Raw genomic sequence first — 21,694 nt, 5'->3', positions numbered from 1 at the left:
CTTGTCGAAAACCTTTTGCAACAAGTCGAGCTTTGTAGACAGTAACATTACCGTCAGCGTCAGTCTTCTTATTGAAGATCCATTTATTCTCAATTGCTTGCCGACCATCGGGCAAGTCAACCAAAGTCCATACTTTGTTCTCATACATGGGATCCCATCTCAGATTTCATGGCTTCAAGCCATTTTTCGGAATCTGGGCTCACCATCGCTTCTTCATAGTTCGTAGGTTCATCATGATCTAGTAGCATGACTTCCAGAATAGGATTACCGTACCACTCTGGTGCGGATCTTACTCTGTTCGACCTACGAGGTTCTGTATTAACTTGATCTGAAGTTCTATGATCATCATCATCAACTTCCTCACTAGTTGGTTTTGACGTCACAGAAACCGGTTCCTGTGATGTATTATTTTCCAACAAGGGAGTAGGTACAGTTACCTCATCAAGCTCTACTTTCCTCCCACTCACTTCTTTCGAGAGAAACTCCTTCTCTAGAAAGGATCCATTCTTAGCAACGAATGTCTTGCCTTCGGATCTGTGATAGAAGGTGTACCCAACTGTCTCCTTTGGGTATCCTATGAAGACACATTTCTCCGATTTGGGTTCGAGCTTATCAGGTTGAAGCTTTTTCACATAGGCATCACATCCCCAAACTTTAAGAAACGACAACTTTGGTTTCTTGCCAAACCATAGTTCATAAGGTGTCGTCTCAACGGATTTCGACGGTGCCCTATTTAACGTGAATGTGGCCGTCTCTAAAGCGTAACCCCAAAACGATAGCGGTAAATCTGTAAGAGACATCATAGATCGCACCATATCAAGTAAAGTACGATTACGACGTTCGAACACACCATTGCGTTGTGGTGCTCCGGGTGGCGTGAGTTGCGAAACTATTCCACATTGTTTTAAGTGTAGACCAAACTCGTAACTCAAATATTCTCCTCCACGATCAGATCGTAGAAACTTTATTTTCTTGTTACGATGATTTTCAACTTCACTCTGAAATTCTTTGAACTTTTCAAATGTTTCAGACTTATGCTTCATTAAGTATATATACCCATATCTGCTTAAATCATCTGTGAAGGTGAGAAAATAACGATATCCGCCACGAGCCTCAACATTCATCGGACCGTATACATCTGTATGTATGATTTCCAACAAATCTGTTGCTCTCTCCATAGTACCGGAGAACGGTGTTTTGGTCATCTTGCCCATGAGGCACGGTTCGCAAGTACCAAGTGATTCATAATCAAGAGGTTCCAAAAGTCCATCAGTATGGAGTTTCTTCATGCGCTTTACACCGATATGACCTAAACGGCAGTGCCACAAATAAGTTGCACTATCATTATCAACTCTGCATCTTTTGGCTTCAACACTATGAATATGTGTATCACTACTATCGAGATTCATCAAAAATAGACCACTCTTCAAGGGTGCATGACCATAAAAGATATTACTCATATAAATAGAACAACCATTATTCTCTGATTTAAATGAATAACCGTCTCGCATCAAACAAGATCCAGATATAATGTTCATGCTCAACGCTGGCACCAAATAACAATTATTTAGGTCTAATACTAATCCCGAAGGTAGATGTAGAGGTAGCGTGCCGACCGCGATCACATCGACTTTGGAACCGTTTCCCACGCGCATCGTCACCTCGTCCTTTGCCAGTGTTCGCTTAATCTGTAGTCCCTGTTTCGAGTTGCAAATATTAGCAACAGAACCAGTATCAAATACCCAGGTGCTACTGCGAGCTCTAGTAAGGTACACATCAATAACATGTATATCACATATACCTTTGTTCACCTTGCCATCCTTCTTATCCGCCAAATACTTGGGGCAGTTCCGCTTCCAGTGACCAGTCTGCTTGCAGTAGAAGCACTCAGTTTCAGGCTTAGGTCCAGACTTGGGTTTCTTCTCTTGAGCAGCAACTTGTTTGCTGTTCTTCTTGAAGTTTCCCTTCTTCTTCCCTTTGCCCTTTTTCTTGAAACTAGTGGTCTTGTTAACCATCAACACTTGATGCTCCTTCTTGATTTCTACCTCCGCAGCCTTTAGCATTGCAAAGAGCTCGGGAATCGTCTTATCCATCCCTTGCATATTATAGTTCATCACGAAGCTCTTGTAGCTTGGTGGAAGTGATTGGAGAATTCTGTCAATGATGCTATCATCCAGAAGAGTAACTCCCAGTTGAATCAAGTGATTACAATACCCAGACATCTTGAGTATATGCTCACTGACAAAACTATTCTCCTCCATCTTGCAGCTATAGAACTTATTGGAGACTTCATATCTCTCAATCCAGGCATTCTTCTGGAATATTAACTTCAACTCCTGGAACATCTCATATGCTCCATGACGTTCAAAACATCGTTGAAGTCCCGGTTCTAAGCCGTAAAGCATGGCACATTGAACTATCGAGTAGTCATCAGCTTTGCTCTGCCAGACGTTCTTAACGTCGTCAGTTGCATCAGCAGCAGGCCTGGCACCCAGCGGTGCTTCCAGGACGTAATTTTCAGTGCAGCAATGAGGATAATCCTCAAGTTACGGACCCAGTCCGCGTAGTTGCTACCATCATCTTTCAACTTAGCTTTCTCAAGGAACGCATTAAAATTCAACGGAACAACAGCACGGGCCATCTATCTACAATCAACATAGACAAGCAAGATACTATCAGGTACTAAGTTCATGATAAATTTAAGTTCAATTAATCATATTACTTAAGAACTCCCACTTAGACAGACATCTCTCTAGTCATCTAAGTGATCACGTGATCCAAATCAACTAAACCATAACCGATCATCACGTGAGATGGAGTAGTTTTCAATGGTGAACATCTTATATTGATCATATCTACTATATGATTCACGCTCGACCTTTCGGTCTCCGTGTTCCAAGGCCATATCTGCATATGCTAGGCTCGTCAAGTTTAACCTGAGTATTCTGCGTGTGCAAAACTGGCTTGCACCCGTTGTAGATGGACGCAGAGCTTATCACACCCGATCATCACGTGGTGTCTGGGCACGACGAACTTTGGCAACGGTGCATACTCAGGGAGAACACTTCTTGATAATTTTTAGTGAGAGATCATCTTAAAATGCTACCGTCAATCAAAGCAAGATAAGATGCATAAAGGATAAACATCACATGCAATCAATATAAGTGATATGATATGGCCATCATCATCTTGTGCTTGTGATCTCCATCTCCGAAGCACCATCATGATCACCATCGTCACCGGCGCGACACCTTGATCTCCATCGTAGCATCGTTGTCGTTTACGCCATCTATTGCTTCTACGACTATCGCTACCGCTTAGTGATAAAGTAAAGCAATTACAGGGCGTTTGCATTTCATACAATAAAGCGACAACCATATGGCTCCTGCCAGTTGCCGATAACTTCGGTTACAAAACATGATCACCTCATACAATAAAATATAGCATCATGTCTTGGCCATATCACATCACAACATGCCCTGCAAAAACAAGTTAGACGTCCTCTACTTTGTTGTTGCAAGTTTTACGTGGCTGCTACGGGCTTAAGCAAGAACCAATCTTACCTACGCATCAAAACCACAACGATAGTTTGTCAAATAGACTCCGTTTTAACCTTCACAAGGACCGGGCGTAGCCACACTCGGTTCAACTAAAGTGAGAGAGACAGACACCCGCCAGCCACCTTTAAGCACGAGTGCTCGTAACGGTGAAACCAGTCTCGCGTAAGCGTACGCGTAATGTCGGTCCGGGCCGCTTCATCTCACAATACCGCTGAACCAAAGTATGACATGCTGGTAGGTAGTATGACTTATATCGTCCACAACTCACTTGTGTTCTACTCGTGCATATAACATCAAACCATAAAAACCTAGGCTCGGATGCCACTGTTGGGGAACGTAGTAATTTCAAAAAAATTCCTACGCACACGCAAGATCATGGTGATGCATAGCAACGAGACGGGAGAGTGTTGTCTACGTACCCTCGTAGACCGAAGCGGAAGCGTTGACGCAACGTAGAGGAAGTAGTCGTACGTCCTCCCGATCCAACCGATCCAAGCACCGTTACTCCGGCACCTCCGAGTTCTTGACACACGTACAACTCGATGACGCACCCCGATCTCCGATCCAGCAGAGGCGCGGGGAGGAGTTCCGTCAGCACGACGGCGTGGTGACGACCTTGATGTTCTCCTGTCGCAGGGCTTCGCCTAAGTACCGCAACAATATGACCGAGGTGTAATATCGTGGAGGGGGGCACCGCACACGGCTACGGAACGATCTCAATGATCAACTTATATCTCTAGGGTGCCCCCCCGCCCCCGTATATAAAGGAGGGAGGGAGGAGGAGGCCGGCCTAGGGAGGAGGCGCGCCATAGGGGGGGCAAACCTACTCCAAGTAGGTTTGGCCCCCCTTTCCTATTAGGAGTAGGAGAAGGAAGGAAGAGGCGGGAGGAGAGAAGGAAAGGGGGGGCCGGCCCCCTTCCCAATTCGGATTGGGCTTGGGGGGGGGGGGCGCCCCTCCCTTGCTCCTTCTCCCTCCCTTCCACTAAGGCCCAATAAGGCCCATATACTTACCGGGGGGTTCCGGTAACCTCCCGGAACTCCGGTATATTTCCAATCTCACCCGGAACCTTTCCTGTGTCCAAATATATCCGTCCAATATATCAATCTTTATGTCTCGACCATTTCGAGACTCCTCGTCATGTCCGTTATCACATCCGGGACTCCGAACAACCTTCGGTACATCAAAATACATAAACTCATAATATAACTGTCATCGAAACCTTAAGCGTGCGGACCCTACGGTTCGAGAACAATGTAGACATGACCGAGACACGTCTCCGGTCAATAACCAATAGCGGGACCTGGATGCCCATATTGGTTCCTACATATTCTACGAAGATCTTTATCGGTCAAACCGCACAACAACATACGTTGTTCCCTTTGTCATCGGTATGTTACTTGCCCGAGATTCGATCGTCGGTATCCAATACCTAGTTCAATCTCGTTACCGGCAAGTCTCTTTACTCGTTCCGTAATACATCATCTCGCAACTAACTCATTAGTTGAAATGCTTGCAAGGCTTAAGTGATGTGTATTACCGAGAGGGCCCAGAGATACCTCTCCGATATTCGGAGTGACAAATCCTAATCTCGAAATACGCCAACTCAACAAGTACCTTTGGAGACACCTGTAGAGCACCTTTATAATCACCCAGTTACGTTGTGACGTTTGGTAGCACACAAAGTGTTCCTCCGGTAAACGGGAGTTGCATAATCTCATAGTCACAGGAACATGTATAAGTCATGAAGAAAGCAATAGCAACATACTAAAACGATCGGGTGCTAAGCTAATGGAATGGGTCATGTCAATCAGATCATTCAACTAATGATGTGACCTTGTTAATCAAATAACAACTCCTTGTTCATGGTTAGGAAACATAACCATCTTTGATTAACAAGCTAGTCAAGTAGAGGCATACTAGTGACACTCTGTTTGTCTATATATTCACACATGTATTATGTTTCCGGTTAATACAATTCTAGCATGAATAATAAACATTTATCATGATATGAGGAAATAAATAATAACTTTATTATTGCCTCTAGGGCATATTTCCTTCAGTACTAGCCTCACGTAGAGTAGTACTAGTAGCAGATTAGATCAAATCAGGTTTGCACCTCGAGACTTGAGCCTGGTGATCCCACGTGGAGTAGCAACAGCAACCTTTGTGAGCAAAAGCAACTTTGGTTGATGTACTAGTAATTAAAACCGATCTGACTTATGCTTGACGTGATGCGAAGTAACAGCAGCAGCCTCGGGACTTGAACGAAACAGCAGCAGCTACTCGGCGATGCTGTACGTGGAGCAGCGGAACTCAGTGGAACGGCTAGCTGATGTGAACGCTGCGTAATCGGGGCTTCAAGCGTATATACGCAGCAGCGGCAACTTGCGGATTGATATGACGCGGCGTACGGCAGCTCGGCGGCGGAAGCTTGTGTCCGTCTCGATGAACTGCTCGGATAGGAAATTGATCAGCGGCAGAATACCTATCGGTCTTGGCTGCAGGGTAAATCGATCCGCCACGGATCGCCAGACGTGTGCGGCGGCGCACAACGAACCCTAATCCCTTTATCTCAAATCTCGTATGCGATCTCAGATCAATTTGGCTCTGATACCACTTGTTAGATAATAACGAGAAATAAACGAGACAGAGAGACACGAATTTTTACATGGAAACCCTTGCGGGAGAAAACCACGGAACGCACGGCGGCGTATCACTATAATTAGGAGGAGTATTACATTACACGAGAGGACAAACCCTCTACGTGCTAATCTGGCGGTGATCCCTCTCATCTATTCTATGACTACTTGGTACTATATAAAGGGCCAAACAACTCTCTTTCTTGGTGGACACGAAACAAAGTTATAGTCATGCTACGTCTAGCACGGTTGGCATGCTGTAGTCCGGTAGGACTCCATATGTAATACAATACTTGTATGGGATTCGGAACACAATAAAATAACAGAAAGCAAAAACATGCAGAAAAAACTGAGAAAGAAACAAAGAAAAACAAAAGAAAAAATCCCATGAACTATGAATGAAACAAAGAAATTGGGTGAAAAAACATAGAAAACAAAAGAACCAGTGAATAGATAAAAAAAGGAAAACTAAAACTAAAACAAAAAAATACATAGATAGAAATAAAAAGAAACAAACACAGTTAATGCAACGGGCTACAGGAGCTATATCTCGCTTAGTGCAAGTGCTCCTTTGGTGTTTTTCCCTTTCCACTCTATTTTCTTTTTTTCCGTTGTTTTTCTTTCTTTCTTAGTTAGTTTTCATCAGTTTTCTTCAGTTTTTTTTCTTTGTCTCCTCATTGGTTTTCTTCGGGTTTTCTTAACGCACCAGAGTTCCAGTATCTCTCGCGTACGCGTCCTTTCCCAAAAAAGGCTAGATTTCCTCTATCTACCGCTGGCTTCGCCGCTGGTCCGCCTCTTCGCCGGTGGCCTTAGAGTCATGGCGGCGCGGTGGGTCATGGTCCTTGCCGACGGGAGTGCTTTGTCTTTAGATGTTCCTTTGAGTTTTGTTAGGGTTTTGGGTCCTGCTTAGAAAAACGAGACGGTGATGGCTTCGTAAAAATAAAATAAGGTTCTCCTCGCCTAGTCCCCGTTCTGGTGGTGCGCCTAACATCGTCGGTGGGCGTCTAGAGGTGTATCTCTGGTGGATCTGTCCTTGATGGAATTGCTCGGATCCTATCGTAGTTCATCTACGTTTGTGTGTCTTCAGGTTGCATCCTTCTGATCTACGTTACTCTTCAATGTCGGCGGTTGCTGTTCTGGTGCGCTGGTCCTATGGGGCCTTAGTACGACGCCTTTCTGACTATCTACTACAAGAAGTTTTGCCGCGGCTCTGGCGAGGGAGGGGCGATAACGGCGGCAAGCCTTCGGCTTCTTCAATGCTTGCAGTCGTTGCTAGGTGGTCTACGGATCTGAACATATTTTTTTTATTTTTAGTGTTCATTGTACTACCATGATTGAATATGAATAAATTGGAAGCTTTTACGCAAAAAAGGTTTTCTTTGGATTTTCTGTTTTTCTTCGTTTATGAAGTGTTTCTTTCTTCCGTTTCTTCGGTTTCCTTCAGCACATATCTACATTTTTCATACATATATGCACATTTTACATTTACATTAGGAACATTTTTTCGTAAATTTTAACATTTCTAAATATATAATTAATATTCAAATAAATTAATATTTGATGATTACTTTTTTCACACACATTGTACATTTCCTAATATATGAGGAACATTTACATGTTAAAACTTCTAAAATATATGATTAACATTTAGAAAAATATGTTTTCATTTAAAAAACTCAATATATGTTCTATAGTTTTCGTATACATCAGGGGAAAAAAGTTGTACATGTATAGCATTTTTTAAAATAGCTGATTAACATTTTTTAAATATTTGTGGTTAATGATTACTTTTTTCGTTGACATTTTACATTTGTGGTATACATGAGGTACATTCTTATGCACATTTACCATATTTGAAATATATGATTAACATGTTTTTATTACATGCCCAATTTTTTTGGGAAATTATGTTTTTATGTTCGGATACACCGGGAACATTTTTTGTACATGTTTTATGAAACATATGATTAACATTTTTAGAAAACATATATAGATGTTTACTGTTTTCCATACACATTATACATTTTTAACACCAGGAACATTTTTTATACACATTTAATATTTTTTAAATGCAGGATTCACATTTCTAAAAAATGTATGCAAAGTATATTTTTGTAATATAGTATATGTTTAGAACATTTGGAAGTATAAACAAATGCAAGAACAGAAACAAAAACAAAAAATGTAAATAAACTGGAAAAAAAATGAGGACTGTGCTAGCCCAGTATGGAGCTCGCTTCAAGTGAGCCTACCATCGAAGTCGCGCCAAGGGATGTATAGGCGCCCCCGCAACGAACTCCCGACTGAGCTAGCACGGAGCAAAGAAAATGCTAATAACATGCCGGCCAGTACTGTACACCCAGGGAAGTGCTTCAAGCGAGACCGGGCTATTCTTGCGTTAAGCGAGATATAGCTGTCGCGGGCATATAGCTCTTGCCCAACAGGTTCAGTTCTAGTTTTTCAGGAACATGAGATCAGCTTGGGATCTTGCCCAACAGGTTCAGTTCAAGCCTTTAGAGGAAAATCTTTACACAACTCAATTTGCATGCTTGTGAGATTGGGAGCGTGTTACCTAGGAAGGCCCTTGGCACTTTCGAGGAGATGCGGTAATCCTTAAACCGTATGATGGATTAGCTAAACCCTCCACTGCCCAGCTTGACTCTATTGAGATCTGGGTGCAAATTCATGATATACCACCCCTTTTTGCTCATCTAGTGCCATCTTTGGCTGCAAAGATAGGGGAACTGCTGTTTGTTGAACCCCAGTCGCAAGATTTTGCGGGGAATTTCCATCGAGTTTGGGTGAGGATCAATGTCACCAAGCCGCTAAAGAACGCAGTCTCGATGATACGAGATGGAAGAAGGCAGATCTACAGGGTGAAATACGAGAAGCCCCCTGATTGGTGTGCGGTTTGTGGCATGTTAGGTCACCTGTTTAAGGAACATGGCACTGTCATCCACCCTCCTTCTGCTTTGATCTTCAAGGACTTGAGGGCTACTTGGGCAATGCGCACGGGACAAGGGCCTGGCAGGGGCCGTGGACGGCGCGGTGGCCGTAGAGGAGGCTGAGGTGGTCGGGGGACGAATGATCGGGATGATCACGATCTTGCTCGTGAAGAGGAGTCTGATGGGGGCACACAGGAAGATCTGCACATGCCTGATGCTGAGTACAACAGAAAGAGGACATAGGTGAATGCAATGGTGAAGCCCTATGGGGCAGGACAGGGTGTGATAATGAACGGTGGAGTCTTGGCGCTTCCACCGCCTCAAACACCGGTGAGTCCACCTCCAAAGCAAGATCAGAAGAGGGTGAAAACGGGCCTGGTCGATCAGAAAAACGCACAAGGGAGGACTGGTAACAAGATAGGTGGCAAATTATTTGAAGCAGCATCGGCGGACTCCTTCGGGGAGGACCGCCGGGCACAATGAGTCTCCTCAGCTGGAACTGTCGTGGCGCGGGCAAAGCCGCGACAGTCCGAGAGCTCCGTGAGCTAGCACGGAAATTTGCCCCTACCCTGCTTTGTATCGTTGAAACACAAATTGATAGGCATAGGGTAGAAAACCTAGCAAGTACTATTGGTTATGATAATGCTTTTGCTGTTAGCAGTCAAGGCCGTAGTGGTGGCCTTGGAATATTTTGGAACAATCCAATAAAAGTTGAAATTTTGGGTTACTCAGTGTATCATATTGATTGTCAAGTGGATGAACCAGATCATGATCTGTGGCGAGCTTCGTGTTTCTATGGTGAAGCACAGACACAGCTTCGGCACCAGACTTGGGACACGATGAAGGGGATTGCAAGTTCAAGTGCACTTCCTTGGGTTTGTTTTGGCGATTTCAACGAAGTTCTACGTCCAGAAGAACAACAAGGAATTGGAGAACGTAGTAATGCTCAAATCCAGGGTTTTCGAGATGCTTTGGACGTTTGCATGTTGGAGGACATTGGCTATCAGGGCAACTTTTGGACTTTTGAAAAAAAGGTAACAGGGGGCAGCTATACCCGGGTGCGCCTTGATCGAGCTCTTGCTTCGTCTGAATGGATGGCGCGGTTCCCTAATGCTGTGGTGAAGCATCTCACGGCTGCCAGCTCGGATCATAGCCCGATCTTGATCTTGTTGGATGAAGAACAAAGTAGACCACCGGCAAAACCTCCGTTTAGATACGAGGTGATGTGGGAAACACATGGTGAATGGAATGATACTATGAAACAGTTGTGGAGTGTCGACCAGCCGGCTTTGAGCCTGGATGAGCTACAGACTAAGCTAGATGACATGGCAAACAACCTTGGCAAATGGAATCGGGAAACTTTCAGCAGTGTCCGAAAAGAAATCAAAGAGTTGTTGCATGAACTTGAGCGGCTGCGTGGTGATCCCACAAGGATAGCTCCGACACATCGAGAGATCAAAACCAATGAGAGGTTGGTTGAACTATATCACCGCGAAGAGCTTATGTGGAGGCAGCGATCCAGATTGGAGTGGCTAGCTTCGGGTGATAAAAATACTAGATTCTTCCATCTTCGAGCTAGCAAGAGGAGGAAGAAAAATATGATAAAGGCACTTGTAAATACGCTTGGAGTGACTGTTGAGGACCCGGCTGAACTTCGGGTTATGGTGACAGAGTTTTACCAGACCCTTTATACCTCTGAGGGGGTAACAAACATGGAACAAGTCCTTCAACATGTGCCCACGAAGGTGACGCAGAATATGAATGATATGTTGATGGCATCATACACAAAGGAGGAAGTCAAGGCAGCATTGTTTCAGATGGGACCGACCAAGGCGCCAGGGCCTGATGGGTTCCCAGCACACTTCTATCAGAGACACTGGGAGATCTGTGGAGATGAGGTGACCATGGCAGTCATGCGGATTATTAAGGGGGAGGAGAATGCAGAGTGTGTTAATGACACGGTGCTAGTTCTTATTCCCAAGGTGATGAACCCAACACTCCTCTCACAATTTCATCCAATAAGCTTATGTAATGTGCTATACAAAATTGCGTCCAAAGTTGTTGCAAACAGGCTGAAAGTGATCCTGCCGGACATTAATTCTGAAGAACAATCAGCCTTTGTCCAGGGAGGTTGATCACAGACAACATTATCTGCGCTTATGAGTGCTTGCATTTTATGAAGAGAAGTAAAGCAAAGAGAAATTCTCACTGTGCACTCAAGCTGGATATGATGAAGGCATATGATCGCTTGGAATGGTCCTACCTCCAGGCTATAATGATGAAGATGGGCTTTGCACAACAATGGGTGAATATTGTTATGAGCATGATCAGCTCTGTATCATTTTCAGTTATGTTCAATGGTGAGGAACTTGAATCTTTCAAACCTTCACGAGGCATCAGACAGGGAGATCTGATCTCCCCCTACCTTTTCTTGATTGCAGCAGAGGCCTTTCGTGCCTACTCAAAACCAGTTCACAGTCGATCGCGCTCGAGGGGATCAAGGTGGCAAATTCAGCTCCGGCTGTTAACCACCTCCTCTTTGCGGATGACAGCCTCCTGTTATTCAAGGCGAGTTCAGAGGGGGCAGTTGAGGTTTCAAACCTTCTGGAGTTATACTGCAAAGCGTCGGGGCAGCGTATCAACTATGAGAAATCGTCTATTTTCTTTAGCAAGGGATGCCCACAACAGTTGAGGGACAATATTAAAGCAATTCTTCATGTACACAATGAATCATTGAATGAGCGTTATTTGGGCATGCCTACGGATGTGGGGCAGTCCAAGATGAACACTTTCAGATATCTCCGAGATAGAGTGTGGGAGAAGGTGAAGGGTTGGATGGAGAAGCTCTTATCAGTGGGAGGGAAAGAGATCCTAATTAAAGCAGTGGCACAGGCCCTGCCGGTCTACTCCATGGCCTACTTTAGGTTACCTAGAGGCCTCTATGAGAATATTTCCTCTATTATTAGGCAGTTCTGGTGGGGAAGCAAAGCGGGAAAACGTAAACCAGCATGGGTGGCTTGGGACATTATTACACGGCCGAAACATCTTGGAGGCCTTGGCTTTCGGGATATGGAGATTTTTAACCTTGCTTTATTGGCAAGACAAGCCTGGAGAGTGCTATGTGATCCTGATTCATTGAGTTCCCGGATCCTAATGGCAGTTTACTTTCCGAACTTCTCTCTTATGGATGCAGATCTTGGTAGTAGACCGTCACAAATTTGGTGGGCGATATTGGACGGGAGAGACATGCTAAGGCTAGGCCTTATCAGAAGAATTGGTAACGGAAAAACTACACATATATGGACAGAGAACTGGCTCCCACGTCCTGGAATGATGAGGCCGATCGCACCCATGCTTCCAAATTCTCCACAGATGGTTTCAGATTTGATACTTACAGCGACAGCGAGTTGGAATGAGCAACTTGTCCGTTCGGTGTTCTTGCCCATTGATGCAGAAGCAATTCTAGCTATTCCTTTATGTACTAGAAACGTAGAAGATTTTTGGGCTTGGAGTGGAGAGCAAAGAGGATCCTTTTCTGTCAAGTCTGCCTACAGAATTATCGTGCAAACCAAGATCACAAGAGAGAACTGGATTGAAGAACGGGATAGCTCATCGACAGCAGACAGTTTGCGGACGGACTGGACTGAGCTTTGGAAGATCGAAGTACCTCCAAAAATCAAACTCTTTCTATGGCGACTCGCCAGGAGCTCAATCCCGACAGCCAATCTCTTGGAGCATCGGCATATGTCAACGTCGGCTGCATGTTCGTTATGTGGAGCGAGGGACTCGTGGAGGCATGCGTTATTAACTTGCCCGATGGCTGGCAGTGTATGGGCACTAGCTGATGAGGCCATCCTGGACCAAATGAGCCGTTTTGACACCGATAATGTCAAGGGTTGGCTGTTTGACATGAAGGGAGCTTTGTCAAGTGATCTGTTTGTCCGTATGACGACCACCTTATGGGCTATATGGGCGGCAAGAAGAAAGGCGATCTATGAAGATATATTTCAGAGCCCATACTCCACCCATTGCTTTGTCAATTCCTTCCTCAATGATATCCAAATTGTCAAGCAACCAGAGAGGACAGTAGTGCCGCCAGTGCTTGTGAGGCCAACTGGTTGGATTAAACCACCTCCAGGCTTGATGAAAGTGAATGTTGATGCGGCCACTATGACAAGATTGAAATTTGGGGCAGTTGCTGCGGTTTGCAGGAATGGAGAGGGCTTGTATCTTGGTGCTTCGGCTATAGTCTTTGATGGGATTTGTGACCCAGCCACCCTCGAGGCTTTGGCAGTTCGGGAAGCAATGGCACTTGCAGAAGATCTCCATATACATGCACTACACGTTGCCACAGACTGCAAAAGCGTGGTGGAAGATATCAAGCAAAAGAACAGTCCGAACTATGGGGCTATTATCCGTGAGATAGCTGATTATTCTCGTAGTTTTCTTTCATGCAATTTTGTGCATGAGTTTAGGAGCTCGAATGTCGAGGCTCACAATCTAGCGAAGCATGTTTTGAGACTAGGGATCGGCCGCCATGTTTGGTTGGGCAACCCTGGTGACCTTCAGTTCGTCCCTATAAACATTGTGACGGTTTGAATAAAAAGCTTCGTGGATTGTCTAAAAAAAATAGCTCTTGCAATATTTTCTTTTTGTACGAGTGAACGAAGGACTGCGCACCTTCTTGGTGTATTAGGCCTGGCCCTAGAACGTTTTACTTTGTGCAGTTCAGTGTGTTTTCTTATATTTTCATGCTTCAACGTCTACAACTTAAGAATCCAACTACTGCATTATACTCTCTCCGTTCACAAATATAAGATGTTTTGAATATTACAATATGGACTATATACAGACTGAAATGAGTAAACAAACACGTGAAAATACGTCTATATGCAACCGAATTAGAAAAAGAAAAGGAACATCTTATATTTGTGAAAGGAAGGAGTTATTCTTTTTGTAAATGTGGTAAGGTATGGATGTCGGTGAACCAAATACAAAACATATTTTTTAGAATTTGCCTTTCAAAATCATGAATGAAAAAACATTTTCATCTATGGTTAAACATATTTACGTAACTTCTAATTTCAAGAAATATATTTCCATTCTAGTTATTTAATGTTTTTTGAAACAAATTATTGACATTTTTAGAAAACATATATTTTTGGATGTCCACTGTTTTCCATACAAATATAAATATTCTGTAAACATCAGGAACATTTTCCTGTACATATTTAACATTTTTGAAATGCATAATTCACATTTCTAATAAATGTAGGTAAAGTTTATTTTAGTAATATAGTATATGGTTAAAATATTTGGAAGTATAAACAAATGTAAGAAAATAAATCAAAAAAGAAAAAAAGGGTAAAAAAAACAGGAGAAAACAAGGAAGTGGACTCCCGGGCGCCCGAGCTAAGCCAGCACGGAATTCGCTTCAGGCGAGCCTAACATCAAAGTCGCGGCAAGCAAGGTATAGTCACCCCCGCAACGAAGCCCCGACCGAGCTAGTGCGGAGCAAAAAAACACTAATCACGTGCAGGCCCAGTACTTTACGCACAACCGAATATGAATTACATACAGGCTAAAATGAGTGAACAAACACACAACCGAATCAGAAAAAAGATAGAACATCTTATATTTGTGAAAGGAGGGAGTAATTCTTTTAGTAGATGTGGTAAGGTATGGATGCCAGTGAGCCAAATAAAAATATTTTTATTAGAATTTGCCTTTCAAAATCATGAATGGAAAAATATTTTCATCTATGGTTAAAAATATTTACGTAACTTCTAACTTCAATAAATATATTTCCACTCTAGTTACTTTTTAGTATGATATCTTGAGACGTCGGTCTCAAATCTTAGTGCATTTTTCTTGAAGCTGATGAAAATAGTAGTTTTTAAGTAAAATCATAAATGGATAAAGACTTTTATATGTTTAAAAAAATGTTTATGTAAATACTACTTTAATAAATATGTGCCCGGTCATATATAGAAGATGTTCATATGAGTTTGATAAGGCGTTCAAGTACGTCAAATGAAATGTTCATGTAATTCCCAAAAATTGAAATTGTTCCTACAAATAATACTTCCATTGGTCATGCAACCAAACTTCATTTTCTTCAAAATATAACCTATGTTGTACCGCCAAAAAGCCACCTCTTGGTGGGGTGTTAAGATTGATAGTACATAACTATATCCAACAAGACTGAAATCTGATATCCATATTTACACAACTATGCGTGTGTGTGTATCTTGGTGTAATCTGTGGCATTCGTAGACAAGTTTTGTCACCAAAGTTCAGAAGTTGGTCACATGTTCATGGGTCCTCGCCTTTTTAGTTAAAAGTTAAGTTCCTAATACCACTAAAAAAAACATGTGAGTGAATGAATTTAAAACTCCAAACTCTAGGATTCTGATTTGGTTGCTACTGTAATTCTCATCCACTAACGAACATGATCTGCACCACATGACATCAGCAGTAGTACAAAATGGCAAAAAAAAAATTTGTATAGTACAAAAATACCAGAAATAGTCAATGTGATGAGCATCCTTTTTTTTTTGAGGGAAATCTGATGATCATCCATTTCAGCGTTTTTTAGTCAGGCTGACGACGCTCTCCTCGGCAACACCACAAGAGGTCTTGCAAGAGAGGCCAAGCCCAAGGGCAAACCTAAGCCCGGCCCACCCGAGCATCTTCTGGGCCTCGGTGTGCCCCCGGCCGGTCTTCCTGCCGCTGGCCGTGCAGGCGACGTAGGCCGCGAGGAACGGGTCCTCCTCCGGCCGGACGCCCCGTCTGCTGGACCTTCTCCTCACCGTCTTCACCGGCGGCGACAGAGACGGCGCTCCAGGACCTCCCGGAGGAGGCGGCACGCGCAGCTGGTGCGTCCGTGCCTCCACCTTCTTGGTGCTGTCCGGCGTAGTACTCCTTCCGCCGGAGTGCTTCCTTGCCTCGGCCGCCGGGCTCTCCTTGGACACCCCCGGCTCCTGCTCCCAGGAGAAGGCCACCGCCCCGCACGTCGCTAAAGCTCCGGGCTCCATGCTTGTACGGTTGTACCCCTCCCCAGCTAGAGATCAGTGAATCGCGCTAGCTAGCTAGCTCCTTGTAGATAGAATCCGAGACGAAGAAGAACAACACGAGGAGGCGGCGTTGTCGGAGAAGGAAGAAGAAGAAGAAGGGCCGATGTGGTAGCGGAGCAGCGGCGCCGTTCACGCGAAGCGCATGCTCACGGTGGGGTCGGGAGGCCTGGTTCTTGGTTCGGTGGTATGCGGGTACGACGTGGTGCGGGTTTCCTGGAGGTTTTATAGCGGCGCAAACAGGGTTAGTTCGGCGAGGTTTGATCGGCCGACGGATGTGACGGCCGGGGTCTCGATCAGGAGCTCAGCTCAGGACGGGTGGTGGCCTGGCGCGTCCTCTTCCGCGTTCGGTTTCGCCTTTGTGGCATGTGGGAGCCCTAAACAGAACTGGCATGCGCACGCACGCAAATCCGCCGGCGGCTAACCGTGTACCGGCAATACGGTTGCAGATGCTGCTGCAGGCAGATTTGATCGAACACTCTGGCTAGCAGCAGCGGCGGCGAGGGTTCTCGTGGATGATGTCTTGGCAATCGGCGTGGTGGTGTGCCTATCTGATCTTGATCTGGGCAGCAACCGAGGAACGTGCTGCCGCAGCACTCTACTCTGCTCTGCTCGTCAGCGAGCACGCGGGCCTCGTCGCAGTTTGCGTGACAATGCTACCGATCATCACGACCTCGGCGCTAGGTTACAGCGCAGGGGTCAGGACGCAGACCACGACTTCCATGCGTGCCTGTACCTGTAGAAAATGTTGGGAGCCGCCGGAGAGCCGAGACAAATTAAGGGTTGTGATGTGTGTCATGGGCTCACGGGCGGGCCGACCTTTAGCTTGGAGAGCGCCAGCAATGGCTATTTTACTCGCGGCTCGCGGCGCATGTGACCCGGCGTTTTGTAGGGTCCAAGCCGCCGGTTTTTGGATAGAGGGAAGAACGAAAGATAATGCCAATTTTTTTATAGTGTGGTGCTGTTGCAATAGACGTGCACACTTGTTGGGGAGTCTTGGGGGGCAGGCCAACTGGCTTTTCCTGAAAGTGACGAGTCGTGCTAGAGGCCAGTGTTGCTAGGAGGGGCATCTCAAGTTCTCGACGCCAATGTCATTATATTTTTGGTTCTAGTCCTTCTCAACATCAATCAACCACCTTGACGAATAGATCTGATGGTGTACTTATTAATAGTGTTCCGCCCTGCGTGGCACAGACCGTAACGAATGATTGTACGAACGTTTTTCACTAATCATTACATAGGTGTGGTTTAAGAAAAAATCAACCACCTTAACGCCGTAATCCCCTCTACAGAATAACCACACAAGTCATGAAAAGGAACTATTAACAAAAATAGATGATAAAATAAATCTCAAATCCAAATTCATAAAGCACCTCTAGTCTATAAACACGACAAATCTAGCTATGTTTAGTACTTCCTCCGTTCCAAAATACTTGTCGTGGTTTTAGTACTCTCTAGTTATAAAGATGACTTATGATTAGTACTCCCCCGTTCCAAGTTCATTTCATTTTTCTTAACACCGAGGCTCCTCGTCGATTTTCATTAAATAAACAACCACAATGTATTACAGAACGAAAGGCAAAACAAAGGGGAAAACGAGAAAGAACTTAAACCAGTTTAACAAGAAGGGATAGAAACCATCAACCCCACACCAAAACGATGGAGAAAGAGACGATGACACGAGGTCAGCACAAGGGGCACCTAGCCAAAATCGTCAACAAAGTAGACACTATAGAACCAGCCTACTCCAATTCTTCTACTCATTGGATTCCGGACATAGATTTCTTAAAGCACCTACTTGATCACAGCTAGGGCTGCAAGAAAAGCTCGAGGCTCATGAGCCTCTCGAGATCGAATCGTATTTTGGCTCGACTCGGAAAAAAATGAGCAGAGTATGAACATTTTATGTAGCTCGATAGAGAAACAACCTAATCTCGAGCCAACACTGGCTCACACGATTTATCTCGATAGCTCGATGTCATATAATTCTATTAAATCATTTAATATATATTAAAATAAAATAGGATAAATTATTGTCCTATATGTTGTGTACAATTTTTCTCAATTTTACCTAGTAGCAAACATGAAAGCCTACTTAAGCATGAAGAATATATAGGCGTCAATATTGTACGGGGTTAGCCGTGTGTTAAATATCTTATTATTCTCGGCCACAGTTTCAGAGCAGGCCTTCAGTTTTCTATATTTCTAGTTCATCCACGATCCCTAGTTATCAAGTGTTAGTCTTCAGTTGATAGAGAATAAGTCAAAGTTATAGTGGTTTTCTATGTTGTATCCGACTAGGACTCGATCTTGTTATCCTAGGCCTCCGGTACATTATAGAAACAAAGGCCAGGCTAGTTCATACGGAACATCTGACATCAACGTAATCTCATTCTCCCAGCTCTAGAGTTAGGCCACATCTATATATCTCGAGGTAGATCAACTCTGTACTTGTAACATCTTCATCAATATAAACAAGAGCAGGACATAGGGTTTTACCTCCATTAAGAGGGCCGAACCTAGGTAAACATCGTCTCCCCTGTTCTAGTTACCATCCGCCCAAGATCCACAGCTCGGGACCCCTGATAACCCACAAGTATAGGGGATCGCAACAGCTTTCGAGGGTAGAGTATCCAACCCAAATTTATTGATTCGACACAAGGGGAGCCAAAGAATATTCTCAAGTATTAGCAGTTGAGTTGTCAATTTAACCACACCTGGATAACTTAGTATCTGCAGCAAAGTATTTAGTAGTAAAGTAATATGATAGTAATGGTAACAGTGACAAAAGTAAAAATAGCAATTTTCTAATAGTTGTAACAGTAGCAAAGGAAAAGTAAATAAAGCGAAACACAATATGTGAAAAGCTCGTAGGCATTGGATCAGTGATGGATAATTATGTCGGATGCGATTCCTCATGTAATAGATATAACATAGGGTGACACAGAACTAGCTCCAGTTCATCAATGTAATGTAGGCATGTATTCCGAATATAGTCATACGTGCTTATGGAAAAGAACTTGCATGACATCTTTTGTTCCACCCTCCCGTGGCAGCGGGGTCCTAGTGGAAACTAAGGGATATTAAGGCCTCCTTTTAATAGAGTACCGGACCAAAGCATTAACACATAGTAAATACATGAACTCCTCAAACTACGGTCATCACCGAGAAGTATCCCGATTATTGTCACTTCGGGGTTGTCGGATCATAACACATAATAGGTGACTATAGACTTGCAAGATAGGATCAAGAACTCACATATTTTTATGAAAACATAATAGGTTCAGATCTGAAATCATGGCACTCGGGCCCTAGTGACAAGCATTAAGCATAGCAAAGTCATAGCAACATCAATCTCAGAACATAGTGGATACTAGGGATCAAACCCTAACAAAACTAACTTGATTACATGGTAAATCTCATCCAACCCATCACCGTCCAGCAAGCCTACGATGGAATTCCTCATGCACGGCGGTGAGCATCATGAAATTGGTGATGGAGGATGGTTGATGATGACGACTGATACGTCTTCAATGTATCTACTTTTCCAAATATTTTTGCCCTTGTTTTGGACCCTAACTTGCATGATTTAAATGAAACTAACCCGGACTGACGCTGTTTTCAGCAGAACTGCCATGATGTTGTTTTATGTGTAGAAAAGAAAAGTTCTCGGAATGTTCTAAAAATCCACGAAGGCAATTTTTGGAATTAATAATAATTTCTAGGCGAAAGAAATACACCAGGGGGGCCACACCTGATGAGGTTATGTACCTAGGATATGGTCATGGACCTATCTAGGATACCATGCCCTAGGACATCATCATACGAAGCAACCTTCCAGTCGACCAAGGGAAGTTCCACTCGACCAAGGGAGACTCCACTCGACTGGCTAGAAGACACTCGACCATGAAGATGCACTCGACCATCAGAAGTTCAGGATCTACTCTGCATCCAAACGGTCTGTAATTGAATAGTCTTAATGGTCATGATGACACTTTATGTATGGCGTTACCAGTAACGCCAGCCTTAATGTACTTTAACCCTCCTCTACGTGGGCTGGCTGGGGTCTTGGCGTCCTCTATATAAGCCACCCCCCTCCACTGGTAGAAGGGTTCGCACCCCTGTAACTCATATACACAGAGATCAGTCGACCGCCTCCGGGCTCCGAGACGTAGGGCTGTTACTTCCTCAGATAAGGGCCTGAACTCGCTAAACACTCGTGTGTACAACTACTCCATAGCTAGGACCTTGCCTTCTCATACTTACCCCCCATTCTACTGTCAGACTTAGAACCACGACAGTTGGCGCCCACCGTGGGGCAGGTGTCTTAGCGACTTTTTTGGAGAAGTTGCAATTTGTCCGATCGCCTTCATCATGGTTTCCGGCGGAGCTCAGGTCGAGAGCCGCGAGATCCGTCTCGGTGCGCTCACTTTCATCGCCGACGACTCCGCTTGGCTGTAGGAGGCACCACTCGACATCGACACGTTCCCTGTCCGCGGGGCGACGCACTTTCGGGCGTGTGTCCGCGGTGTCTTACTGCGACAACCGTCGACCCCGTACCGGTCGACTCCTGCGCCATCCTCCCTCCCTGTCTCCCGCCAGCGCAAGCGCTCCGGTCGGTCGAGGCTCCAGCGATGGGTGAGGCACACAGTGGCTCGCCAATCGGCCACCACCCAAGTCGCGGCGATCGAGCCCGACGAGTCTCTCTACGGCCTGTTCGACCTGTCGACTGGCTCCGTAGAGACTGCATCCGAGTGCGATAGCAGTGATCCGGCGGTGGAAGTCTTGATGGTCAACGGGCCCCGTAGTCCTCCCGGTTTCCCCCGCGGCGATGGGATGGACGGCGAGGATGACCCCGCTCAAGCGCATGAAGAGTACCAACCCGAGCCGCTCACTTCCCAGGAGAGGGAAGAACTTCGCCGCCAGAACATGGATGCTCTGCATACTCCCATTGCAGGAGAAACACCCGAGGCTCGCGCCCTGGAAGAGGCGCGTTTAGCTAACCTGGCTGAACGCACTCGACTGGAGAACCTTCAGTGAGCACTCGACGAGCGTGCGCGTCAGCGAGCGACTAACTCCAATCGACGTCAGCTCTTTCCGCAACCAACTCAGGTATATCGAACCCCAATTCAGAATTTGGCAGCTGCAACCCGCATAGCGGAGTTGATTCAGCCCTCTCAGTCAGAGGCTGGAAGAGGCCTGATGCAGATTAGAGATTTGCTCCGGGCGGCAGGAGATCAGAATTCAGCTGTGTTGCAGTCACGTAACAGGATTCACAGTCGATCTGTCGCTGCGAATACGGTTCAGTCGGCTCACAGTCCAAGGTCGCCTCCGAGGCGCATGGGACGTGAAGGCCGGCGGGACCACTATGATGACCGATTTGATCGCGATGACCGGCGTCGAGTGCCCACACCTCCTCCGAGAAGTGGGTCTAACGCCCATCGGCAGCAAGATGACAGACGCCAGTTCAATATCG

General features: G+C 45.0%; 1 protein-coding gene across 1 annotated transcript; it reads right to left on the bottom strand.

Moving 5' to 3' along the window:
* Positions 1–15,371: 15,371 nt before the first annotated feature.
* LOC119293202 lies at positions 15,372–16,525 on the bottom strand. Its single transcript, XM_037571747.1, has one exon. The coding sequence runs from the start codon at positions 16,180–16,182 to the stop codon at positions 15,730–15,732; it is 453 nt and encodes a 150-aa protein (XP_037427644.1). The 5' UTR covers positions 16,183–16,525; the 3' UTR covers positions 15,372–15,729.
* Between the last annotated feature and the right edge of the window lie 5,169 nt (positions 16,526–21,694).

This window comes from Triticum dicoccoides, chromosome 4B (genome assembly GCF_002162155.2).
Source record: "Triticum dicoccoides isolate Atlit2015 ecotype Zavitan chromosome 4B, WEW_v2.0, whole genome shotgun sequence".
In the NCBI taxonomy this organism is placed as follows: Eukaryota; Viridiplantae; Streptophyta; class Magnoliopsida; order Poales; family Poaceae; genus Triticum; species Triticum dicoccoides.
This window is presented reverse-complemented; position numbering and strand designations above follow the sequence as displayed.